Source organism: Lasiosphaeria miniovina (genome assembly GCF_030549165.1).
Source record: "Lasiosphaeria miniovina strain SMH2392-1A chromosome Unknown B0T26scaffold_4, whole genome shotgun sequence".
NCBI lineage: Eukaryota > Fungi > Ascomycota > Sordariomycetes > Sordariales > Lasiosphaeriaceae > Lasiosphaeria > Lasiosphaeria miniovina.
In genome coordinates, this window is record NW_026848223.1 from 5,743,927 (window position 1) to 5,760,868 (window position 16,942).

A 16,942-nucleotide genomic window follows, 5' to 3' on the forward strand; every position below is an offset into this window, starting at 1 on the left:
CAAACTGTATATTAAGGCCAAAGAGCGGGCGACTTGTTTTACGACTTTCTCCTCCTCGAAGCATTGGTTCAACGCGACAACGCGCGGCCACGCGCGCGAGGCCGGGGCTGTCGGTGGCTGGCGTTGGATGCCGGTCGCTGTCGCGCCGGCCCCATATGGCTGATGGAGAGGCAGACGCCGCGTTGGGACCAGACTGTCGGGCCAGACCCAACTCGTAGGCTGGAACTTGAAAGCCGAGCAATGCTTAGACACTGGTTGGGTGTCACGAGGTAGCTTGACCGAAACCGACAAACAGCAGGGTTGACACCGGAAATCATTGGAAAATCGATTGAGTGACGTATCTGTCCAACTCTGTCCCCAGCCTCTTTTGATTTTCCACCATAAAAGAACATGCAAACAAAGCAAAAAGTCTTTGGTCACGGGATGTGTCTGTCATACTATCCAACAACGAATCTACCAACACAACACCCACCGGGCCACCACAACACTACCACACCACCACAACACTACCACACACCACAACACCCGCTTATCAACACCCAACCACTCACCCGGCCTATCAAGCGCGCGCAAGTCCCGTTCGACGCCCTCGCCATTACCGCCCTGCACACCACCACCGACTAATTGCAACACACGTTCCAAACTCCACCAGCACCGGCTGGAAGTCCTCCGTAACAGCGACCGCATCAGGCCCAATACCGCCATGCACAATCCCAAGACCATGCAGATGCCGCACCGCACCCGCCCGGGCATCCATAAACAACCCCTTATCAATCGCCGGCGCAATCTCGCGGATGTCGTCGGCGAGAAATTCCGCGACGGCGGGGACCAGCGCCGTGTCACGTTGCGTGGCGCACGCGTAATCCGTCAGGTCCGGTCGGCGGATGGATGTAGCAGAACTCGTCGTCGTCGTCTGAGGCGTGGTCGCACGAGGGCGGGACCATGGTCAGGTGGCGGTCTGCTGGCATTCACGCCTCGCCCCTGGCCTCACTCCTCGCCCCTGGCCTCGCGGAGGTATTCGTCTTCCTCCTCGTCCGAGTCGTAGCCGTCTGAGTCGTCGGTGTCGTCGTCGTAGATGGTCGCCTCTGCCTCCTCCTCGAGCCTGCGCAGCTGCTCGTCGACGTCGCGCTCGCGCTCGCGCTCCTGGCGAAGCTCCTCCTCGGCGTCCTGGCGGAGCTCCTCCTCCTTTCTGTACCTCTCCTCCTCCTCGCGCTCCCGCTCCCACTGGGCCGCTTGCTCTGTGGCGCGTTGCGCCTCTGCCTCGTGCCTCTCCAGCTCGGCTATCTGGGCTTGCTCGGCCTGCTGCTGCTTCCTCTTCATCTCGTCCTCGTGCATCAGCACTTCCAGCTCCTGTGCCAGCACGTCCTGCTTCCGAACCAGCTCCGACACTCTGCGCATGCCGTCGTTTCGCGCAGTCTGCTCGTCTCGCGCAGTTTGCTCGTCTCGCGCACTTGTCTCGTCTCGCGCACTTGTCTCGTCTCGCGCACTTGTCTCGTCTCGCGCACTTGTCTCGTCTCGCGCACTTGTCTCGTCTCGCCCACCTTTCTTGTACAGCTCCTGCAGCTGCAACCACCTGGGTTTCCGGGCCCGCTTCTCGTCGCCCTGCAAATAGCGCCGCTTCTGATCGGGGGGCCGCGTCTTGGCCTCCTCTGGGAACGTCGACGGCCCGCCGACCCGCGCCGGACTCATGATGCCGCCCGTCTTGGTCTTTTGCACGCTGGCGCGCGGGTCGCCGTGCTCAGTCCAGTCCGACCCGATGCTTCGCTGGTCGAGCCCGAGAACCTCGTCGTCCATGCCGTACTCTTGCTCGCGCATGGCGTCCTCTGCGTCGCGCATGGCGTCCTCTTCGTCTTGGCGCCTCTTGTCCTCTTCCTCCTGGCGCATGGCCTCCTCGTCAGCGAACAGGTCGGCCGGCTCGTCGTCGTGCAGCATAGCGTCTTCTTCTGCAACGTGGTCCCGGTACGCGGCTTCGTCGTAGGCTTCGGCGGCGAGCTGATCGGGGTCTGCCTCCTCCTCCTGCTGCTGCTGCTGCTGCTGCCTGGATGGTCTCTTAAAGAGTTGCCTTAGCCTCTGCAACTTCTGCATGTTGGCCTCCTGCGCCTGGATCAGCCGTTGCACTGTATCCTTGTCTTCTTTGCTCGTCCCCAGGCTGCTAGCGCGCTGAAGCTCGTCTTGCAGCCGCTTGTTCTCCCCCATGAGATGTTGATTGGCCTCCCTCGCTTTCGCGAGATGGTTCAGCACTTCTTTGTTGTAATAATATTGTGTTTTCTGAGACTCGGTCGGGTCCGCAGTGGTGTCCCCGACAGCTGATCTCTTGCCGGCCCGCGTGCACTCGTCGACGTGTCTCGCTAGCTCGTCTTTGGTTGCGAAGCTGGCGTCGCAGCCGAGGCAGACTTGGGGCTTCTTTGACTCCGGCTTGCCGGGGCTCGGGAGGTTTTTTGTGTCTGCGGCACTTGGAGGGTTTGCTCCTGCTTCCAAGTCTGGATATGGGAAATTCGGCGGTTCCGGGGATTCGGGCCGTATTCGACCACGATATTTAACCAATTCAAAAGGCAAATATGAGGATTGTTTCCGTCTGTGTGGAAGCAGCGAGGTCAGCAGGGAGACTATTGCAGGAGGTATTGGCAAAACAAACTCACTCAGTCGCATGCTGGTGGATGTCGTGCAAGAACGGCGCACACTCGTCGCAAAAATACGGTGTCCCACGCATCAACTTTTCGACAATGCCGATCAACCCGACGCAGTAGCCATGCTGCCATACAAAGCATCTGCTGCACTCGATGTTCCGCTCGCTGTGCCCTAACTCGACAGTCCTGTAAAGACCAGGAGGGGGCTTTTCAAGGCCACACACACATCGGACTTTCTTTTCCATGGCCTTGGGGTCCGACGAACGTCTTGTATACTTGAGTTCAAGCTCCCGCGGCTTGCATTCGACGCAAAAGTGACTAAACCCCGGCTCCTCAACCGCTGTCCAGTTTCCGAATTTGTAGTAGCAGCCGACATGCTGCCAGGTGTTGCAGGTCCCGCAGGCGACAGACGAGAAATATTCCTCCGGAAACGGAGGAGTCCCTTCGCAAACGCATTTGTGGTTACGGTTGCGGTTGCTATGATCGGTTACTATTTCCTCGTCGGCGGATTCTGAGATGGTCTTTGACGAGACCGAGACCTCGTCGTCGTCGGGGCTCGGCGGCAGAGCCGAGAGCGAGATCTCCTCGAGGTGGCGAGCAAGATGGCTGGTGACGGCGAGCCTGCCGGGCTCGGTGCGCTCGAGGCACAGGGGGCAGGTGATGGCGACCCAGTCGGGCTCGTACTGGTGGTCGAGGGCGAGGTGGGAGATCCAGTCGGCGCGGTGGGCGAAGCTGAAGCCCGGGCAGCCGTCCTCGAGGCACAGGTAGGGCCGCAGGTCGACGTACAGGTGCTGCTTCCACTTGCGGTTGTTGGAGATGTGCACCGTCTTGCCGCACGCCACGCACGCGAACGGCTTGCCGCGCCGCGCCTCGTCGGGCAGCGGCGGGATGCGGATCTTCTGGCCCTCGCCCGGCCCGCTGTACGTCATGACCGTCTCGGCGTACACGGATGCCGTCGGGAGTGACGTGCCCAGCCCCGAGTCGTGGTACTTGGAGCTGACAATGGTGCCGTGCAGCTCCACGTTGGCGCCGACGGCGGTAGGTGCGCGGTTTTGAATCACCTCTTCTTCGTCCCCTTCTCCCTCTCCCCTAGCCCCGTTGCGTTGCTCTTGGCACCGGAGATAGCGGGACCAGTTGGCCCTGCCCAGCATTTCGACGAGCGAGCCATCGGCCTGGGGGAAGCGCTGTTGGATTTTGTCGACGTAGGCCTTTTCGGGCGCCCACTCGAGGATCTGCAGGGCCTCGTCTTCTCTCCGAGAGGACACGTCGAGAACCGGGTTCCGGAACAGGGGGTCGAGGTCCATCAGACACTGCGCGTCTGTCTTGAGATCCTCGGCGACCTCGGCGATGCTGTCCTCGAGCTCCAAGTCCGACAGGGCATCGCTGGAGACATCCGAGTCGGAGCCGTCTGCGCCGTGGATGACGTACGACGCCTCGTCAGTGGTTGCCTCGACCTGCAGAACCAAGGCGTCGAGTTTCTCGGACGAGAGGCGGGCAAGCGGTATGAGCCTCTTCACGAGGGCGTCGGTGATGCTGGAGATAATCTTCAAGGTCGCCTGCCGTATCTTGCGCGACTTGGCGAGCACGTCATCGAGATGGCCGTCCTTGACGCCGTATCCGTCCGACCACAGTGCGACGATGCCGTAGGCGCGCTCGAGGCTCTTGCAGACCCGCCTCGGGATTTGAGCGGACGGCTGTTGCAGGGCGACTTGGCGGATGACTTCTTGAAAGAGGCCGAGGGTGCCGTCGCAGAGCCTGGCCGTGACGCTGCGGTCATGGTGGATGGCCTGGGCGTGCAACTGCCACTGCTGGATGGCGGCGGCGACATCGAGACGACCCTCACGGCCCAGCGCCTGCATTTTGGCGAGCTTGAGTTTTGTCGACTCTGGCTCTGAGGCTTCTCATCGCGTTGTTGCTGGCACGATTCAGGGCTGGTTTTGGATGACCCCGCGCCGTATAACGGGTCCTTGTTGCATGGCCATGCATGAGAACAGGCAGCATCGTGGATTGGGTGGGTGGCTGAGCAGGCAAGCAGGGCATTCGGATTTAGTCTAGCCCTTGTCAGGACAAGACGCTGCGTTGCGGCACAGCCCCCGAGGCACAACCCAATGCCGGCAGCCAAGCCAAAGCCCGGCCACAGCCCCCCTCTCGTCTCCTGACGGCAGCAGTCGCAAATATTCCGCGCTCTCATGGCTCCCCTGATACGGCCGCGCTCTCACGGTTCCCCTGATACGACCAGTCAATCTCACAACCCACAACTCAGATGCACATCCGATGGACCCCGTGTCCATCTCTCTCGGCCTGCTGCCCATCCTGGGCGGGGGTCTGAAGCTGTACAAAGCCACGCAGTCCAAGCTGCGGGCCTTTCGGCACTATTCCCGCGAGATTGACCGCGTGCGCAAGAAGTTCGAGCGCCAGAGGCAGTTCTTCCTCAACGAAGTCCACCTCATCCTCCGCCTGGTCGTCGACGATGAGCTTCTGGTGCAGGCCATGGTGGACAGTGGGAGCCACGCCCAATGGCGCAGCCCTGACCTCGAGAGGGACATGCTGGAGCACCTCGACCCTAACAACTGCCGCGTGCTAAACGAGATCGTCGACGAGATCAGCAAGGCCATCGCCGACGTGCAGGAGGGGCTCGAGTGCTTTGACTGCCTGGAGGAAGAACGCCGTGAGGTACAGCCCCTTTGTTCAGCGACTACCATCAAGTCCAACGTTTGACAATATCCACCACGTCGAACAGGGCGAGCGGGTAAAAGACGCCGTGAAACGGCTCAAGGACGGCGTCAAAATTGCCTTTGACAAGCACAAATTCGGGCAGTGGATCGGCGACCTGCGCAGCTCCAACAACGACCTGAAGATCCTGCGCGAGCAGGCAAGCGAACTAGGCAAAGCCAGAAAACCGCCCGCCGCCGCCGCCACCGCCGCCGCCGCCGCCAGCAACAACACATGGACAGCCATCCGCTGCTCATCATCGCGCAAGCGCATCCCATCCGACTTCAGCTCGTACGGCGCGACGCGGAGGGCATCGCAGGCGCTGCACGACGCGCTGTGGACGGCGTGGTCGACGCGGGACGCTTCCAGCTTCCGGCACGCCGTCAAGCTGTTCCTCGAGACCAAGACGGACGAGGGCGTGCAGCTGAACCTGGTCATCTCGTGCCTCAGCAGCCAGCAAGACCCCCTCGACCTGCTGCAGCCGAGCATGGTCAAGGTCCACGTGCGCTCGCAGATGCTCGACTGGATCGACGTCCCGGCCCAGCCGCCGTCGCCGCGCCCGGCCCCGAAGCGCCGGCGCGCCGTCCGGTTCGCCGACGACAGCGACAACACGGACTTGGAGCAGGCGCAAAGCCATTCCCATGCTCTGTCACCGCCGCCCGCAGAAACCGCGTTACCCGCCACGCCCGACCTGCGATGCAGCCAGCATCTGTGCTCAGAGCTTCTCCCCAAACCCACGCGTCGGGAACCACCCACCCCGTCCCCATCACCCCTCCCGCCAACAGAGGCGTGCGTGGGTTACCTCGACACGCACACGCACACGCACACGCACACGCACACGCACGCCGTGTCGCGCGAGCGGTTCCGGCACTCGTTCTTCCCGTGCTGTGCGGGCGCGTGCGGCAGCGCGGCGCTGTGCCGTACGACCGACCCCACGCCGCCCGTCGAGCGCGGCCTCGACACGGTGCTGGCATCGCCAGCCCGCGGCGACGAGCTGTCGGTGCCGCAGCAGCTGCAGCTCGCGCTGCGCATCGCGGCGGCCGTGCTCAAGTTCAACTCGACGTCGTGGCTGGGCGAGTGCTGGGGCCTGCAGGATCTGTATTTTTTCGAGCAGCACACGCGTGCAGACGCGGGGAAGGAGGACGAGGAGGACGAGGAGGACGAGGAGGGTGACCTGCTGACGGCCCTCCGCACGCTGCACCTCGGCGTCGAGTGGGCGGCCACCAGCCGGCCGCCCACGCTCCGGGCGGCGGCGGGCGGCGTGCTGATGGACGTCGACTCGGCGGCTCCTGCACCAGGGCCCGGTCCCGGCAACGACGGCGTGGCGGCCGCGCTGGACGAGGCCAAGCTGGTGCACGGGATTGCCAACGTGACCATGTACAACCTCGGAGTGGCGCTGCTGGCCATCGGGCGGTGGGCGGCCGTCGACGCGGGCGACGTGCTTAGCGTGCGGCGCATGGCGCGCCTGCCGTCGCCGCTGGGCCCGCGCTACCACGACTTGACGCAGCGCGCGCTGGACTGTGATTTTGGCTTCGGCAAGGACCTCGCCCGCCCCAAGCTGCAGGAGGCCGTCTACGATGGTGTGTTGCTCGAGCTGCAGAGCATGATCTCGGCGCTAAGCTTTGATGATTGATTCAAGGGGCTGGCGCTGGTTTGTTTTCAGTTGGAAAAGAAGTCTAGGGATAGGTTCAGCTGGGTCTTACCCGTATAGATATGTATGTCGTTCCTTAAAATGCATTAGTTCAGGGATATGGCATTCCAAGTATTGAGGGAGAGATAATCAAGCCCGACTTGCCATTGTCTTGGTTACGGCTAATATCCGTGCTTTCCGTGCTTTCACCAGCTCAAAATCTCCTTTCTCGATGGCACTACACGCTTTCAAAGTAAACTTCTCCCATGCAATCTATTAGGTACCTTGTATTATTCCTCACCATTTGAGATGTGTTCCGAGGTAATGAATTCAACTTGGAGTCTCATCAATGAGTGTCGCTTAACCCCTTTGACATATTAAAGCGGTGAAAAGACGCCACAGCACCAAAAACAACAACAGCAGCAGGATCAATGGAAGCGATCGAGCTGTAGGCTCGGTCGTAGACGGCGCGGCTGCCTGAACCTAGGCCACTTCTCAAAATCTTCAAAGTTTTTGAGCCCTGGAATTCGCGCCCCGCCCGAAGTTTCTTTGAGGGAAATTTGGGGGAAGTTTTCGGATCCAAGGAAGGGGCGGCCTGGACGAGCTCAAGCTTGGAGTCTTGGTGCGAACCTTGGACGGAAAGTCCATCCTGCTCCCTGGGGGGCAGGTGCGCGAGAATTTCTCTCTGTATTTTGCCCTAAGGTTCTTCACCGGTCGCGACATCCCAGAGACGAATGTAGTCCTGAAAGAAAAATTCTTTTTTTTTCAAGTCCAGACCTAGACGTTCTGGCGTGCAGCAGAGAGCTCTCACAACGCTTCAGCGCGGGAAGCTGGGCGACAAAAAAAAGAGCGCCCTTTTCTTAAGCCCCCCGCCCCCGTCCCAGCACCACCGACAAACCCTTTCTAGATAGACATTCGGACGCTGCACCTACGCCTCGACAATCTGGTACAACTTGGAACCCAACTCCAGGCGCCTCCGATATTAACGGATATACCTCCCAGCATCAACCCAGTCCACGCTCGGCATTCTGCAGGTCGATAGATCGCTGGTTCTAAAGTGCTTCCCAGACCTCAATCCCAGCTGGGGCTTCTAGACCAACCGTCGCCCATTCGCACCATCGGCCATCAATTGATCCCAAAACTGGCGCAACTCATCAACATCAGGACGGCGCCTCGATGCCAATAAAGCTTGTTCGCACTCGCGCAGACTCGTCAGAACTAGGTTCGTCTACGGAAGGACCTAAGATTCTTGACTTAGCAGTAGACACTATGATAGGCATTCCACTAGGGCTAGAGAGTTTTAGCCGTCTTAGCATCAGAGTCAACTCCGAACCCATCCCCCCAAGGTCACCCCGGAGGATCGGCTCTCGTCCGGAAAACGAAATTCCGAACGGGGCTGAAAAAGGACGCCAAAGTTTGGTTCCAAGAGTTGAGTAAGGCTACCAAGGATAATTGGGACGGTTGCGTGGCAGCATTCCTAGCTCGTTTCCCTAATGAAGAGATTGAGCAAGACGATTCGGCACTCCTCTATGATGTTCTCAACATCGCGAGAAAGAATGGGGAAGCCATTGATACCTATCTGAAGCGCGCTGAAAAGCTCCATTCGAAACTCGGCAAGGACGACTACAAGAAACTGCCCACTAGAAACGCCCTAGCCAAGATGATAGATGGAAAGAGCGGATTCAGCATCAAGCAACGTGCCACAGACAACCTCCGCCATACTAAGAAGATCGTCGTGGCGAAAAATGAAGCCCAAGATGTTGCCAAGGATTGCACACTCCGGGTGTCGTCACGGCATCATCGGGGTTCACGGACGAAGACCTTCTGCGGCGGGCTCAGAGTCTACCGCCAGGTCCCATTCCATTAGATCGTAAAGTTAAATTATATGGGTCGGAAGGGGAAGAAGAGCTTTGAGGAGGACCTTTTCTTTCGGGGTGTCCAGATTGACATATGATCAAGAGACGGGAGACGGGACATTTGGCAGGATTTTGCTATGGTGGAATTGCAGATATGTACTTATTTTGCTCTCCAGTTTGGAGGCTTCTGGGTGGTTGGGACCATGGTGGATCAGAAGGGCTTCGGGTCGAAGCTTCACTGGTCGCCCGGGTTCTGAAGGCCCCACCAGGGGAGTCACTGCAGGGTTAGGGTTAGCCCCCACATCTCGGGGGAGGATCTAGTGTTCGTAGCTTCGGACCTTCGGCCCTCAGACTAAGAGAAAACAACCCGTTCCCTCGACAGTTTTTCAGTACGTAGAATTGAAAGCTCTATATCACTTAGAATGTCTGTGATCTCATCCCTGCTTCTGATATCCAGCAAACGGGCCAGCATTATACAAAAGACCCAGAAATACATCCCCGCTTTCCTGGAACCCGCTCCTTGTTGCGCACGATTGGCAATGGCAAACATTCTGAAGCATCCCCCCCTACGTGACAAAATCGTGGCCCAGCCACCCCGACCTCACACTCTCTCCCCCGTCCAACATCTAATTCCTTAACAAGCAGCCCACGGGCGTACGCGTCGGCGCTGCGACAGAACCAGCCCTGCACGCTCTCGCGCGAGTTCTCGGTCGGTAGCCTCAACCTGGTGCGCCAAGATCGTGTTCCGCGACGGCGTGCAGTGGGTTGCGTGGCTGCGCATGCCGCCCGTCGAGGACGACTACTGCTTCCCCTCGCCGCAGGCTGCTGCGGCGGCGGCCGCGGCCGTGGGCGACAGCTCCGAATCCTAGCAGAAGCCGGTCTTGGGCATGGCGTCTGAGCTGGCCACGATGGAGCTTGTGCGGTAAGCAACCAACCTCACGAGACAGTAGTGTCCCATCTTCTCACTCCGCCACGATGATTTTGTGATTGACCAGCCCTCAAACATCTCCACGCATAGCCAGCACACCAGCATCCCAATCCCACAGGTCTACGGCTTCGAGCTTGGCCTGGGCCCCGAGAACCCCGTCGGGTGCCCCTTCTTCCTGCTCGGGTACATCCACGGCAGCACAGCCGAGCACGTGTCGCGCGCGCATGTTGACGTGGCCGGTATATTTGACCAGACGTATTACCTACTCCGTCTGCCGAGCCTCGGGCACCGGCGTGTCGGGGCACAGACCCAGCGCCTGCTCGGCCGGAAACCGCCCGCCAGAGACAGACCCCTTTTCGACCAGGTCGCGGATGTGCTGGACAAAGGTCACGGATGTCGCGGATGTACTGGACATGGGCCGTGTCGGGAACCTAGACTTGTACAGATTGCGGCTGACGTGGAGTCATATTGCGTCTTGGTTGCTGCACAGTTGCTCAGGGTCGTCCACGACATCAGACCCTGAGCCGAACTCGGCGCTGAGAGACTCCGCCATAGCAGGTGCGAAACCCCCACGGCCGACAATCCAACTCAGCCCACAGCCGTCTGCTAGGCCTGCTGCAGCGAGCAAGACATGAACTCCCTGGTGGCGTCGACGCCCATGTAGCTGCACAGAACATGCGTCAGTCTCTACAGTCCACACTCAAGCCCAGGATGGATTGGGGAAGTGGCACTGACGCGCACAGAAGGATCTCGGCGAACTCGTCGATGTCGTCGCCGCGGCCGTGCTCGAGGAAGCGGTCGAACGAGTAGTTGGCCATGACAAAGTGCGGCGTCTCGCGCCACAGGCGCTCAAACTCGAACGGCCCGCTGGCGTCCCACAGCCCGCGCGCCAGCGTCCAGCGGTGCACGAACGCCCACGGCCCGGGCCCCTGCTCGGCTGTGGGGGTTTCGGGCTGTCAGCCCGTGGCTTGGTTGTGAGGGGGAGAAAGGGGCCGCTCACCCGCGCCCGCCGGGTCCTTCATCAGCTCGAACATGGACATGACCGAGTACGCCATGAGGATGGTCCTGCGCACGGACTCGGCAAAGATCCAGTTCTAGCAGTAGGTAATAAGCAGGTGCCAAGTGAGAAGTGAGCGATGCCTCAACAAAAGGGGTACGTTTACGGACCTCCCAGTTCTTTGGCGGCAGAGCACGCACATGTCCGTGGCCGAGCTGGGCGGCGTCGGACAGGTTGTCGCGCAGCCTGCACAGGTCGGCGAGCCAGGCCATGAGCAGCGGCATGTCCTTCTCGCCCTGGGCGCGCAGCGACACGTCGCCGTCGAGCAGGCGGATGATCTGGTAGTGGAACAGGGCCTGGGCGCGCGCGAGCTTCTCGAGCGGCGTCGCGGCGTTGCCGTTGGCGCGGCCCGTCTCGGCGTTGACGAGCTCGAGCGCGCTGCCGTGCAGCGCGCGCATCACCATGGGCGTCGTGGCTGGTGTGCGGTTCGCGTACAGCACCGTCGTCGCGAAGCACGACATGATGCTGGGCGGCGTGTGCGACCGGTACAGGCACTGGTGCAGGAACGGTGTCGCGTTGCGTGTTGCCATGTCGGTCGTGAACGTCCTGGCCCGGCCGAAGACGTAGGATAGTGGTGTCTGCGCGTCGTAGAGGTGCCACGGCTGCATGTTGTCCTAGACACGGTGTCAGACTTGGCTGTAGAGGGAAAAGGGGGCAGACCACAGCTTACACAGAGCCCTCCCATCTTTCGAAAGGCGATGGTCATCTCTTCCACGTCGGCCGGCGAGCTGGGGCGCTCAGTCAGCAGCGCATCGTCGGCAGAGACGAGCCACTGCGCCGGGTTGGCTAGGGACGTGTTGCTGTCGCTGCTGTCTACCAAATCCATCACGGAGGTGGAAGCGCTAGGCGGAACACCGCCGATGTAGTTTTGGTCGAGGCCGAGGCCGAGGCCGAGGTCGAGGTCGGGGTCGAGGTCGAGGCCGAAGCTGGGGTCGAGCGCCATGGCTGCCGGGGCGAACAGGAAGGCGGAAGCGGGCGAGTAGTCGGGGGCGCCGCTGAGGGGGTGTGGCTCGCCCGCATGCTCGACCCCGACCAGTGCAGCACCAGCCCCAGAGGCAGGAGCTGTCGTCTTGGTCTTTGTGTAGGTGCAGGGGCTTTTCTTCAACTGGCAGCGCGAGCAGACGGGCATGCGCCGGTCGCAGCGCCTCTTGCCCTGCACGCAGGTGCTGCAGTTCTTCTGTCTGGGCGCCGGCACCGACACGGACAGGGACTCGTGGGCTGCAGCGGACGGTTCCATGGCCCTTACTATAGGTTTAGCACCAGGTCTAGCACCAGGTCTAGCACCAGGTCTAGCACCAGGTCTAGTTGATCACCTCTGGACTTATCCACTCGGCCCTATCGCAGACTTACAGTCGCCATCGGCAGAGCGGGACTGTCGCTGGACGGAGACTGAGAATCAACGTCGACGCAAAACACGGTCCGAGGTCGGAACTCCGCCGACTGCGGAGTTTTGAGAGGAGCAGTCAGCCTCTCAGGCGTCCCCGCTGACCGCCAAATCCGCAAACTCCGCAACCCATCGCTAGCAGCACCTGGCCTTGGCGCTTCTGCTGCCGACGGGAAGCAAGCCACCGTGACGCCCCGGCAATATAACCCAGGCGTGATTATTTTGATTAAACGAAAAGCGGCTCTCTAGACCTATTCGTGGTTTTTTTCCTTGGACAGCTTAGTTGTGTAAACGCAACTACGAGTTGCTTTACAATTAAACAATCGATCTTCTGGGTTAATATTGTTTGTTGTCAATTCCCTCTCTGAACTTGTTAACTTTTACTGACTTTGCCTCTATCTGATTCTACAAAAACGGCCAAAGGACATCCAGTACAGGTGGCAGACGGGGAAAGAGAAGGCTCGACATAAACACCTCAGATGAGCGTGCTGCGAGGACGTGTGGCAGAGGACCAAGCAACGAGACAAGACGGATCCCCCGATATGAACTTGGGCTAAATCTGAAGGACAGAAGTTTGGGCGAGGTATTAGTTTCCTCCACATCATCTACATGGGTACTTGACAACGCAATGCCTTCCATTTGGCCATTGACGTTTGCGATGGCGTGATGGAAATAAATGAGGCCCTTAATTACATGGCCACCCGGAACTCGCTCGGCGCATGGCCATACAAGACATTCCAATCCTCAACCCACTGGAAGAGACACGACCCGCAGGGGCTGCCGGCGCCGAAGGCGTTGAGCTCGACCAGCTCGCACGCCTCGGCCGCATCGTCATATAGCACGTCGAACGAGAAGCCCTGCGCCAGCAGCAGCTTGTCTATGGCGTCGTGCTCGTCCAGGTTCTCAAGGATCCGGCAGCGCAGGGCCTGGGCGCCGTGTGTGATCCGCTCAATCACCCGCGCCTGCGCCTGCGCCTCGCTTACCAAACCCGCCAGTGTCCACGGCCGGTGCCACTGGTACTAGCTAATGGCCGTGACGGCGCCGTCGCCGGGCCGGCAGAAGACGCGGTACTCGTCCGCAGAACACATGCGCGCGTCAAAGGGCTGGAAGTACAGCTCGATGCCAGCTGCATTGATATTATTATCGGTGCCATCACTATCATCCTCCGCAGGCAGGGCAGCGAGCAGCGCGTTGCGCGCGCGCGCCGACGTCACCAGCCGCAGCAGCACCTCGTTGGGGGTGTGCAGGGACGCGCGGCCGGGGGGCACGAGGCGGGCGCCGTCCTTGGGCGAGCAGGCGTCGAGACGCACGAAGAGCCCTTCGGGCGGGAAGACGAGGCTGGCGAGGGAAGGGGCGACGATCTCGTCGTGCAGGTCCTCGGCGTACATGAGGTTGGTGCGGCCCGTGTGGATGGAGCCGTTGGCGGCGCGGACCAGCAGGCGCCCTTGCGCGGGGGTGAGGGATATGGTTTGGAGTGTGGTGGTGGCGGGGACATGTGCGCGCGTGCTGAGAATCAGTGGTAGCCAGCGCTTGAAGGAGTAGGGCGCTTCGGTCTAGAAGGCGCAGGCTTGGCTGCTGGGGAATTGTTCCTGTGGGTGGAATGACGTGTTGAAGTGGAGCGGTTGGCCGTTGCTGTTGCTGTCGATGTCAAGCTTGACCGCGAGGGGTCGATGTTGATGCGACGCATCTTGTCGCCCTGTCTCAGTGTCGCGGCTAGACGGGATAACGGGATGGCGGTCTTCGGAGTTCTGGCTGCCAGCGTGCAAGTGGAAAGACAACGTGGGGCGGACAAACTAGCGGGCTGCAAACTTTCCGTCAAGAAGTTGCTTTCCTTGTCTGCGGCAGAGTTTGAGAGCTCCGGGTGACAAACACTCCACGCAGCATCCGAGTAGGACAACGGGATGGACACTAAGACGCACTTACCTAGGCAGTCTGCGGTGAAGGGGATGCCGAGCTCGCGGAGCGCCGAGTGCGGGATGAAGGCGCAGCTGCCGTTAGCGCAGCAGAGGGTGAGTTGGGAAAGGACGCCATCGTGGTGGATGCTGTGGTTTTGGTCGACGCTGTCGTTTTGGACTTTAGTGGAGGGGGTGGAGAGAAGCAGTGGCTGTCTGGTTCGTAGCGGTTCACCGGAAAGGCGAGGGCCGGCGCGCGCATCTTGTAGTAAAGACTTGTCGGGTCCGGGACGGACGACGCCATGTTTTCTTAGTCGATAGCCGAGAGTTTTAGGTTTGGGTGACAAATTCGCTTTTCTCTCCCAGAACGGCTAAAGGGGGTGTTGGGGAAGTTTGAGATGACAAACCCCCCCTGTTCTTGTTCATCGTATTGATGGCCGGGGTCGGCATTTCCTGGTCAGTACTAGCGCAGTAATATCGTTTCCTTGCAAATTGTCTGCCCATTTTAGCCGCCTCAAAGGTGTTGGTGTTCGTGGCGCTCTAGCCACGATTGTGCCTAGGCGTTGTGTCGCGGTGCAACCTTTTAGGGGAGGTGATGAATAGTACGTTGATTCATGTTCAGTGCTACATACGGTTCTAGCTGAGGGGGCATAATTAAGTGAGTGCGGGCCGATGTCCGTGCAGCACGTTCCTCCGTCACGTGCCTACGCACCCGACCCTCTTCACCCTTTGTCGTACGGTCCAAAGTGTTGCTATTCCAACAGTTGGGGAGACGAATGTGTGTTGTGCATTAGCTAGCTAACTCATCGATCTGTAAACTACCATGCCCACCAACGGATCACCCTAGCACTGGATCACCCTTTTACACCAAAACACTACATCTTTGAACAACAACAGCGCACTCAATTGTGAAGCTATTTACAAGCCAAATATAGCAAAATGTAGCTAATTGACTGCTTAACCCATATAATGTGCTGACATACGAAATTCAGGGCTAGATTTTGTCAGTCTTGCAAGCAACGCTTCTTCTTCAGCGTCTTCTTCAGCCTCTTCTTCAGCGTCTTCTTCAGCGTCTTCTTCAGCGTCTTCTTCAGCGTCTTCTTCAACCTCTTCTTCAGCGTCTTCTTCAGCCTCTTCTTCATCATCCACCTCTTCAGTTTGAGGCTCTGCTTGAGGCTCTGCGGGAACCTCGCCGCCCAGTAGTATAGTCCCTAGGTCCATGAACCGCTTGTTAAAATTGGGAATTTTCCTTTGTTTTTGGAGCCTAATGTGACGGCGGGGCTCAGCACCTACTACCGCTGCACCACACCTTCCAAAAAGATGCCAGAATTGCAAGCTACCAAGCTGCAATCCGTAGTAGGTTATAGTATGGTCACGCACCCGTAGGCCTGCCCACAGCGCCTACGGTACCGTGCCGTGACACCTAATACGCTCCAGTTGAGCCTCCAGGGCTTCAATGCGGTGTTGCTTGAGTACCAATTCGGTCTGAAGCTTCTCAACGGCTGCCGCGGCTTCTGGAACTTCCATCTAGTCTGGAGACTGCTTCCTTTGCTAAAATCCCTAATTTGACGCCCTGTAGTCGGTGTACTAGGGACTCCAGAGAGGACAGGGGGTTCAGGGATCTTTGCCCTGTCTTGCTGAATCTCTGGGTGGTTTAGGGCCTTTTACGTATTAACAGGCCACCGGTCGTCCGGAATGATGATTTGATGGTTCTTTCTATCAATACTTCCTCCCTGGCTACCTTGTAGCAGCGAATGAAGTTGATCTTGTCAACAGGTGCTGCGTCGGTTAGACTAGCCAGCTTGGCTAGCTCACGTCTATAGAGAGCTTTGATAGAGATGAAAGGCCCGTTATCAAGTGGCTGTAAGCTGTGAGAGGTGTGGGCCGGCAGGAAGCAAAGATATATATTACTCAGGCCGCATATTGTCAATAATTCGTCTTATATATATATTGTGAGATTACTGGATGAAAGACCGTACGGGACTTATCTCTTACAGTAATGTATTACAAACCACTCGACTGTTAGGGTCGTCTGTCTGTAAGGGAGCACGGGCTCCACAGAATGCTGGGGTTGGTAATTATGAAGATAGAACAAAGGGCAAGCTCCTATCGCACGGGTAATGTGAGGGCCTGGTCCTCCAGGCCTCCCAGACGCTCTGACTAATCAGACGCCAGTTGGGTGGATCCACCCGACCAGCCAGAGCCCCACCTTGAGACGCCCTGGAAGAATCTCGCGAGGGGAGGCTTTTGAGCTTCTTTTCCCTTTTCCCTTTAGTTTAGAATCTTCGTCTATAGCGCCCAATAGAGGAGTTCCGCCCTCATTCCAAGCCGGCCGTGACAGGTAATACAGTCAAATCGGAATGCCACTCAAAGTGTATGAGTGCAGCGAATGTGTATTGCTTGCTTGAAGAACCAAGCAAGAACTATCTAAGACCGTGGACACGGTCATCGTATTTATTTAATTATGGCGGGCTAGTAAGAGCTGCGCTCTTACTTGCCCGGCAGGAAGGAGCTGCCTGGCGCCGGGCACTGCTAGCGTGCCGGGCCATTTGCCTGGTGCCAAGACCCTTCTTGGCACCGGGCCACCTCTGATTGGCCGTCCTTCCGTTTGCCTGGTGCCAAGAGCCCTCTTGGCACCGGGCACCGTCTGATTGGCTCTCGACAAGCGGGGCCCCCAGTCTTGCCTGAGGCGCCTGCCTTCTGCAGCTAGTCCAGTACGAACCAGGTTCGTCACATAATGTAGCTACCGTGGCTATCAAGAATAAGCAGCCGAGCCTCATTTTCGTAGTCTAAGAGCCTGTCGGTTTGTGGAATGAAAATATCCTCAAGCCAGCTGATCGCTATTTGGTTGTTAGT

At 59.0% G+C, this 16,942-nt stretch overlaps 5 protein-coding genes across 5 annotated transcripts; 2 read left to right on the forward strand and 3 right to left on the reverse strand.

Moving 5' to 3' along the window:
* Window positions 1–736: 736 nt before the first annotated feature.
* On the reverse strand, window positions 737–4,687 carry B0T26DRAFT_332129 (uncharacterized protein). The gene is made up of 2 exons (XM_060434418.1): window positions 2,640–4,687; window positions 737–2,575 (listed from the first exon to the last, which is right to left on the reverse strand). The coding sequence occupies exons 1-2, from the start codon at window positions 4,484–4,486 to the stop codon at window positions 988–990; spliced, it is 3,435 nt and encodes a 1,144-aa protein (XP_060297280.1). The 5' UTR covers window positions 4,487–4,687; the 3' UTR covers window positions 737–987.
* A 36-nt stretch (window positions 4,688–4,723) lies between these two features.
* Window positions 4,724–6,144, reverse strand: B0T26DRAFT_713442 (uncharacterized protein). Its single transcript, XM_060442121.1, has 2 exons — window positions 5,368–6,144; window positions 4,724–5,300 (listed from the first exon to the last, which is right to left on the reverse strand). Exons 1-2 carry the CDS (start codon window positions 5,826–5,828, stop codon window positions 5,000–5,002), a joined length of 762 nt encoding a protein of 253 aa, XP_060297281.1. The 5' UTR covers window positions 5,829–6,144; the 3' UTR covers window positions 4,724–4,999.
* A 124-nt stretch (window positions 6,145–6,268) lies between these two features.
* On the forward strand, window positions 6,269–7,180 carry B0T26DRAFT_713443 (uncharacterized protein). The gene has a single exon (XM_060442122.1). The coding sequence runs from the start codon at window positions 6,607–6,609 to the stop codon at window positions 6,970–6,972; it is 366 nt and encodes a 121-aa protein (XP_060297282.1). The 5' UTR covers window positions 6,269–6,606; the 3' UTR covers window positions 6,973–7,180.
* A 2,408-nt stretch (window positions 7,181–9,588) lies between these two features.
* On the forward strand, window positions 9,589–10,423 carry B0T26DRAFT_332165 (uncharacterized protein). Its single transcript, XM_060434419.1, has 2 exons — window positions 9,589–9,747; window positions 9,844–10,423. The coding sequence occupies exons 1-2, from the start codon at window positions 9,713–9,715 to the stop codon at window positions 10,274–10,276; spliced, it is 468 nt and encodes a 155-aa protein (XP_060297283.1). The 5' UTR covers window positions 9,589–9,712; the 3' UTR covers window positions 10,277–10,423.
* On the reverse strand, window positions 10,360–15,228 carry B0T26DRAFT_752406 (uncharacterized protein; the record flags this gene model as incomplete). Its single annotated transcript, XM_060445519.1, has 9 exons — window positions 10,360–10,417; window positions 10,489–10,690; window positions 10,754–10,847; window positions 10,921–11,424; window positions 11,481–12,051; window positions 12,888–13,172; window positions 13,215–13,740; window positions 14,118–14,267; window positions 15,108–15,228. The coding sequence occupies 9 exons, from the start codon at window positions 15,226–15,228 to the stop codon at window positions 10,360–10,362; spliced, it is 2,511 nt and encodes an 836-aa protein (XP_060297284.1).
* Between the last annotated feature and the right edge of the window lie 1,714 nt (window positions 15,229–16,942).

Coding starts and splice junctions, on each gene's coding strand:
- B0T26DRAFT_332129 (XM_060434418.1), bottom strand. CDS start 4,486: ATGCAGGCGCTGGGCCGTGAGGGTCGTCTCGATGTCGCCGCCGCCATC. Junction 2,576..2,639: donor ATCCACCAGCATGCGACTGA/GTGAGTTTGTTT, acceptor GCTTCCACACAG/ACGGAAACAATCCTCATATT.
- B0T26DRAFT_713442 (XM_060442121.1), bottom strand. CDS start 5,828: ATGCTCGGCTGCAGCAGGTCGAGGGGGTCTTGCTGGCTGCTGAGGCAC. Junction 5,301..5,367: donor GCGTCTTTTACCCGCTCGCC/CTGTTCGACGTG, acceptor AAGGGGCTGTAC/CTCACGGCGTTCTTCCTCCA.
- B0T26DRAFT_713443 (XM_060442122.1), top strand. CDS start 6,607: ATGGACGTCGACTCGGCGGCTCCTGCACCAGGGCCCGGTCCCGGCAAC.
- B0T26DRAFT_332165 (XM_060434419.1), top strand. CDS start 9,713: ATGGCGTCTGAGCTGGCCACGATGGAGCTTGTGCG. Junction 9,748..9,843: donor GCCACGATGGAGCTTGTGCG/GTAAGCAACCAA, acceptor CTCCACGCATAG/CCAGCACACCAGCATCCCAA.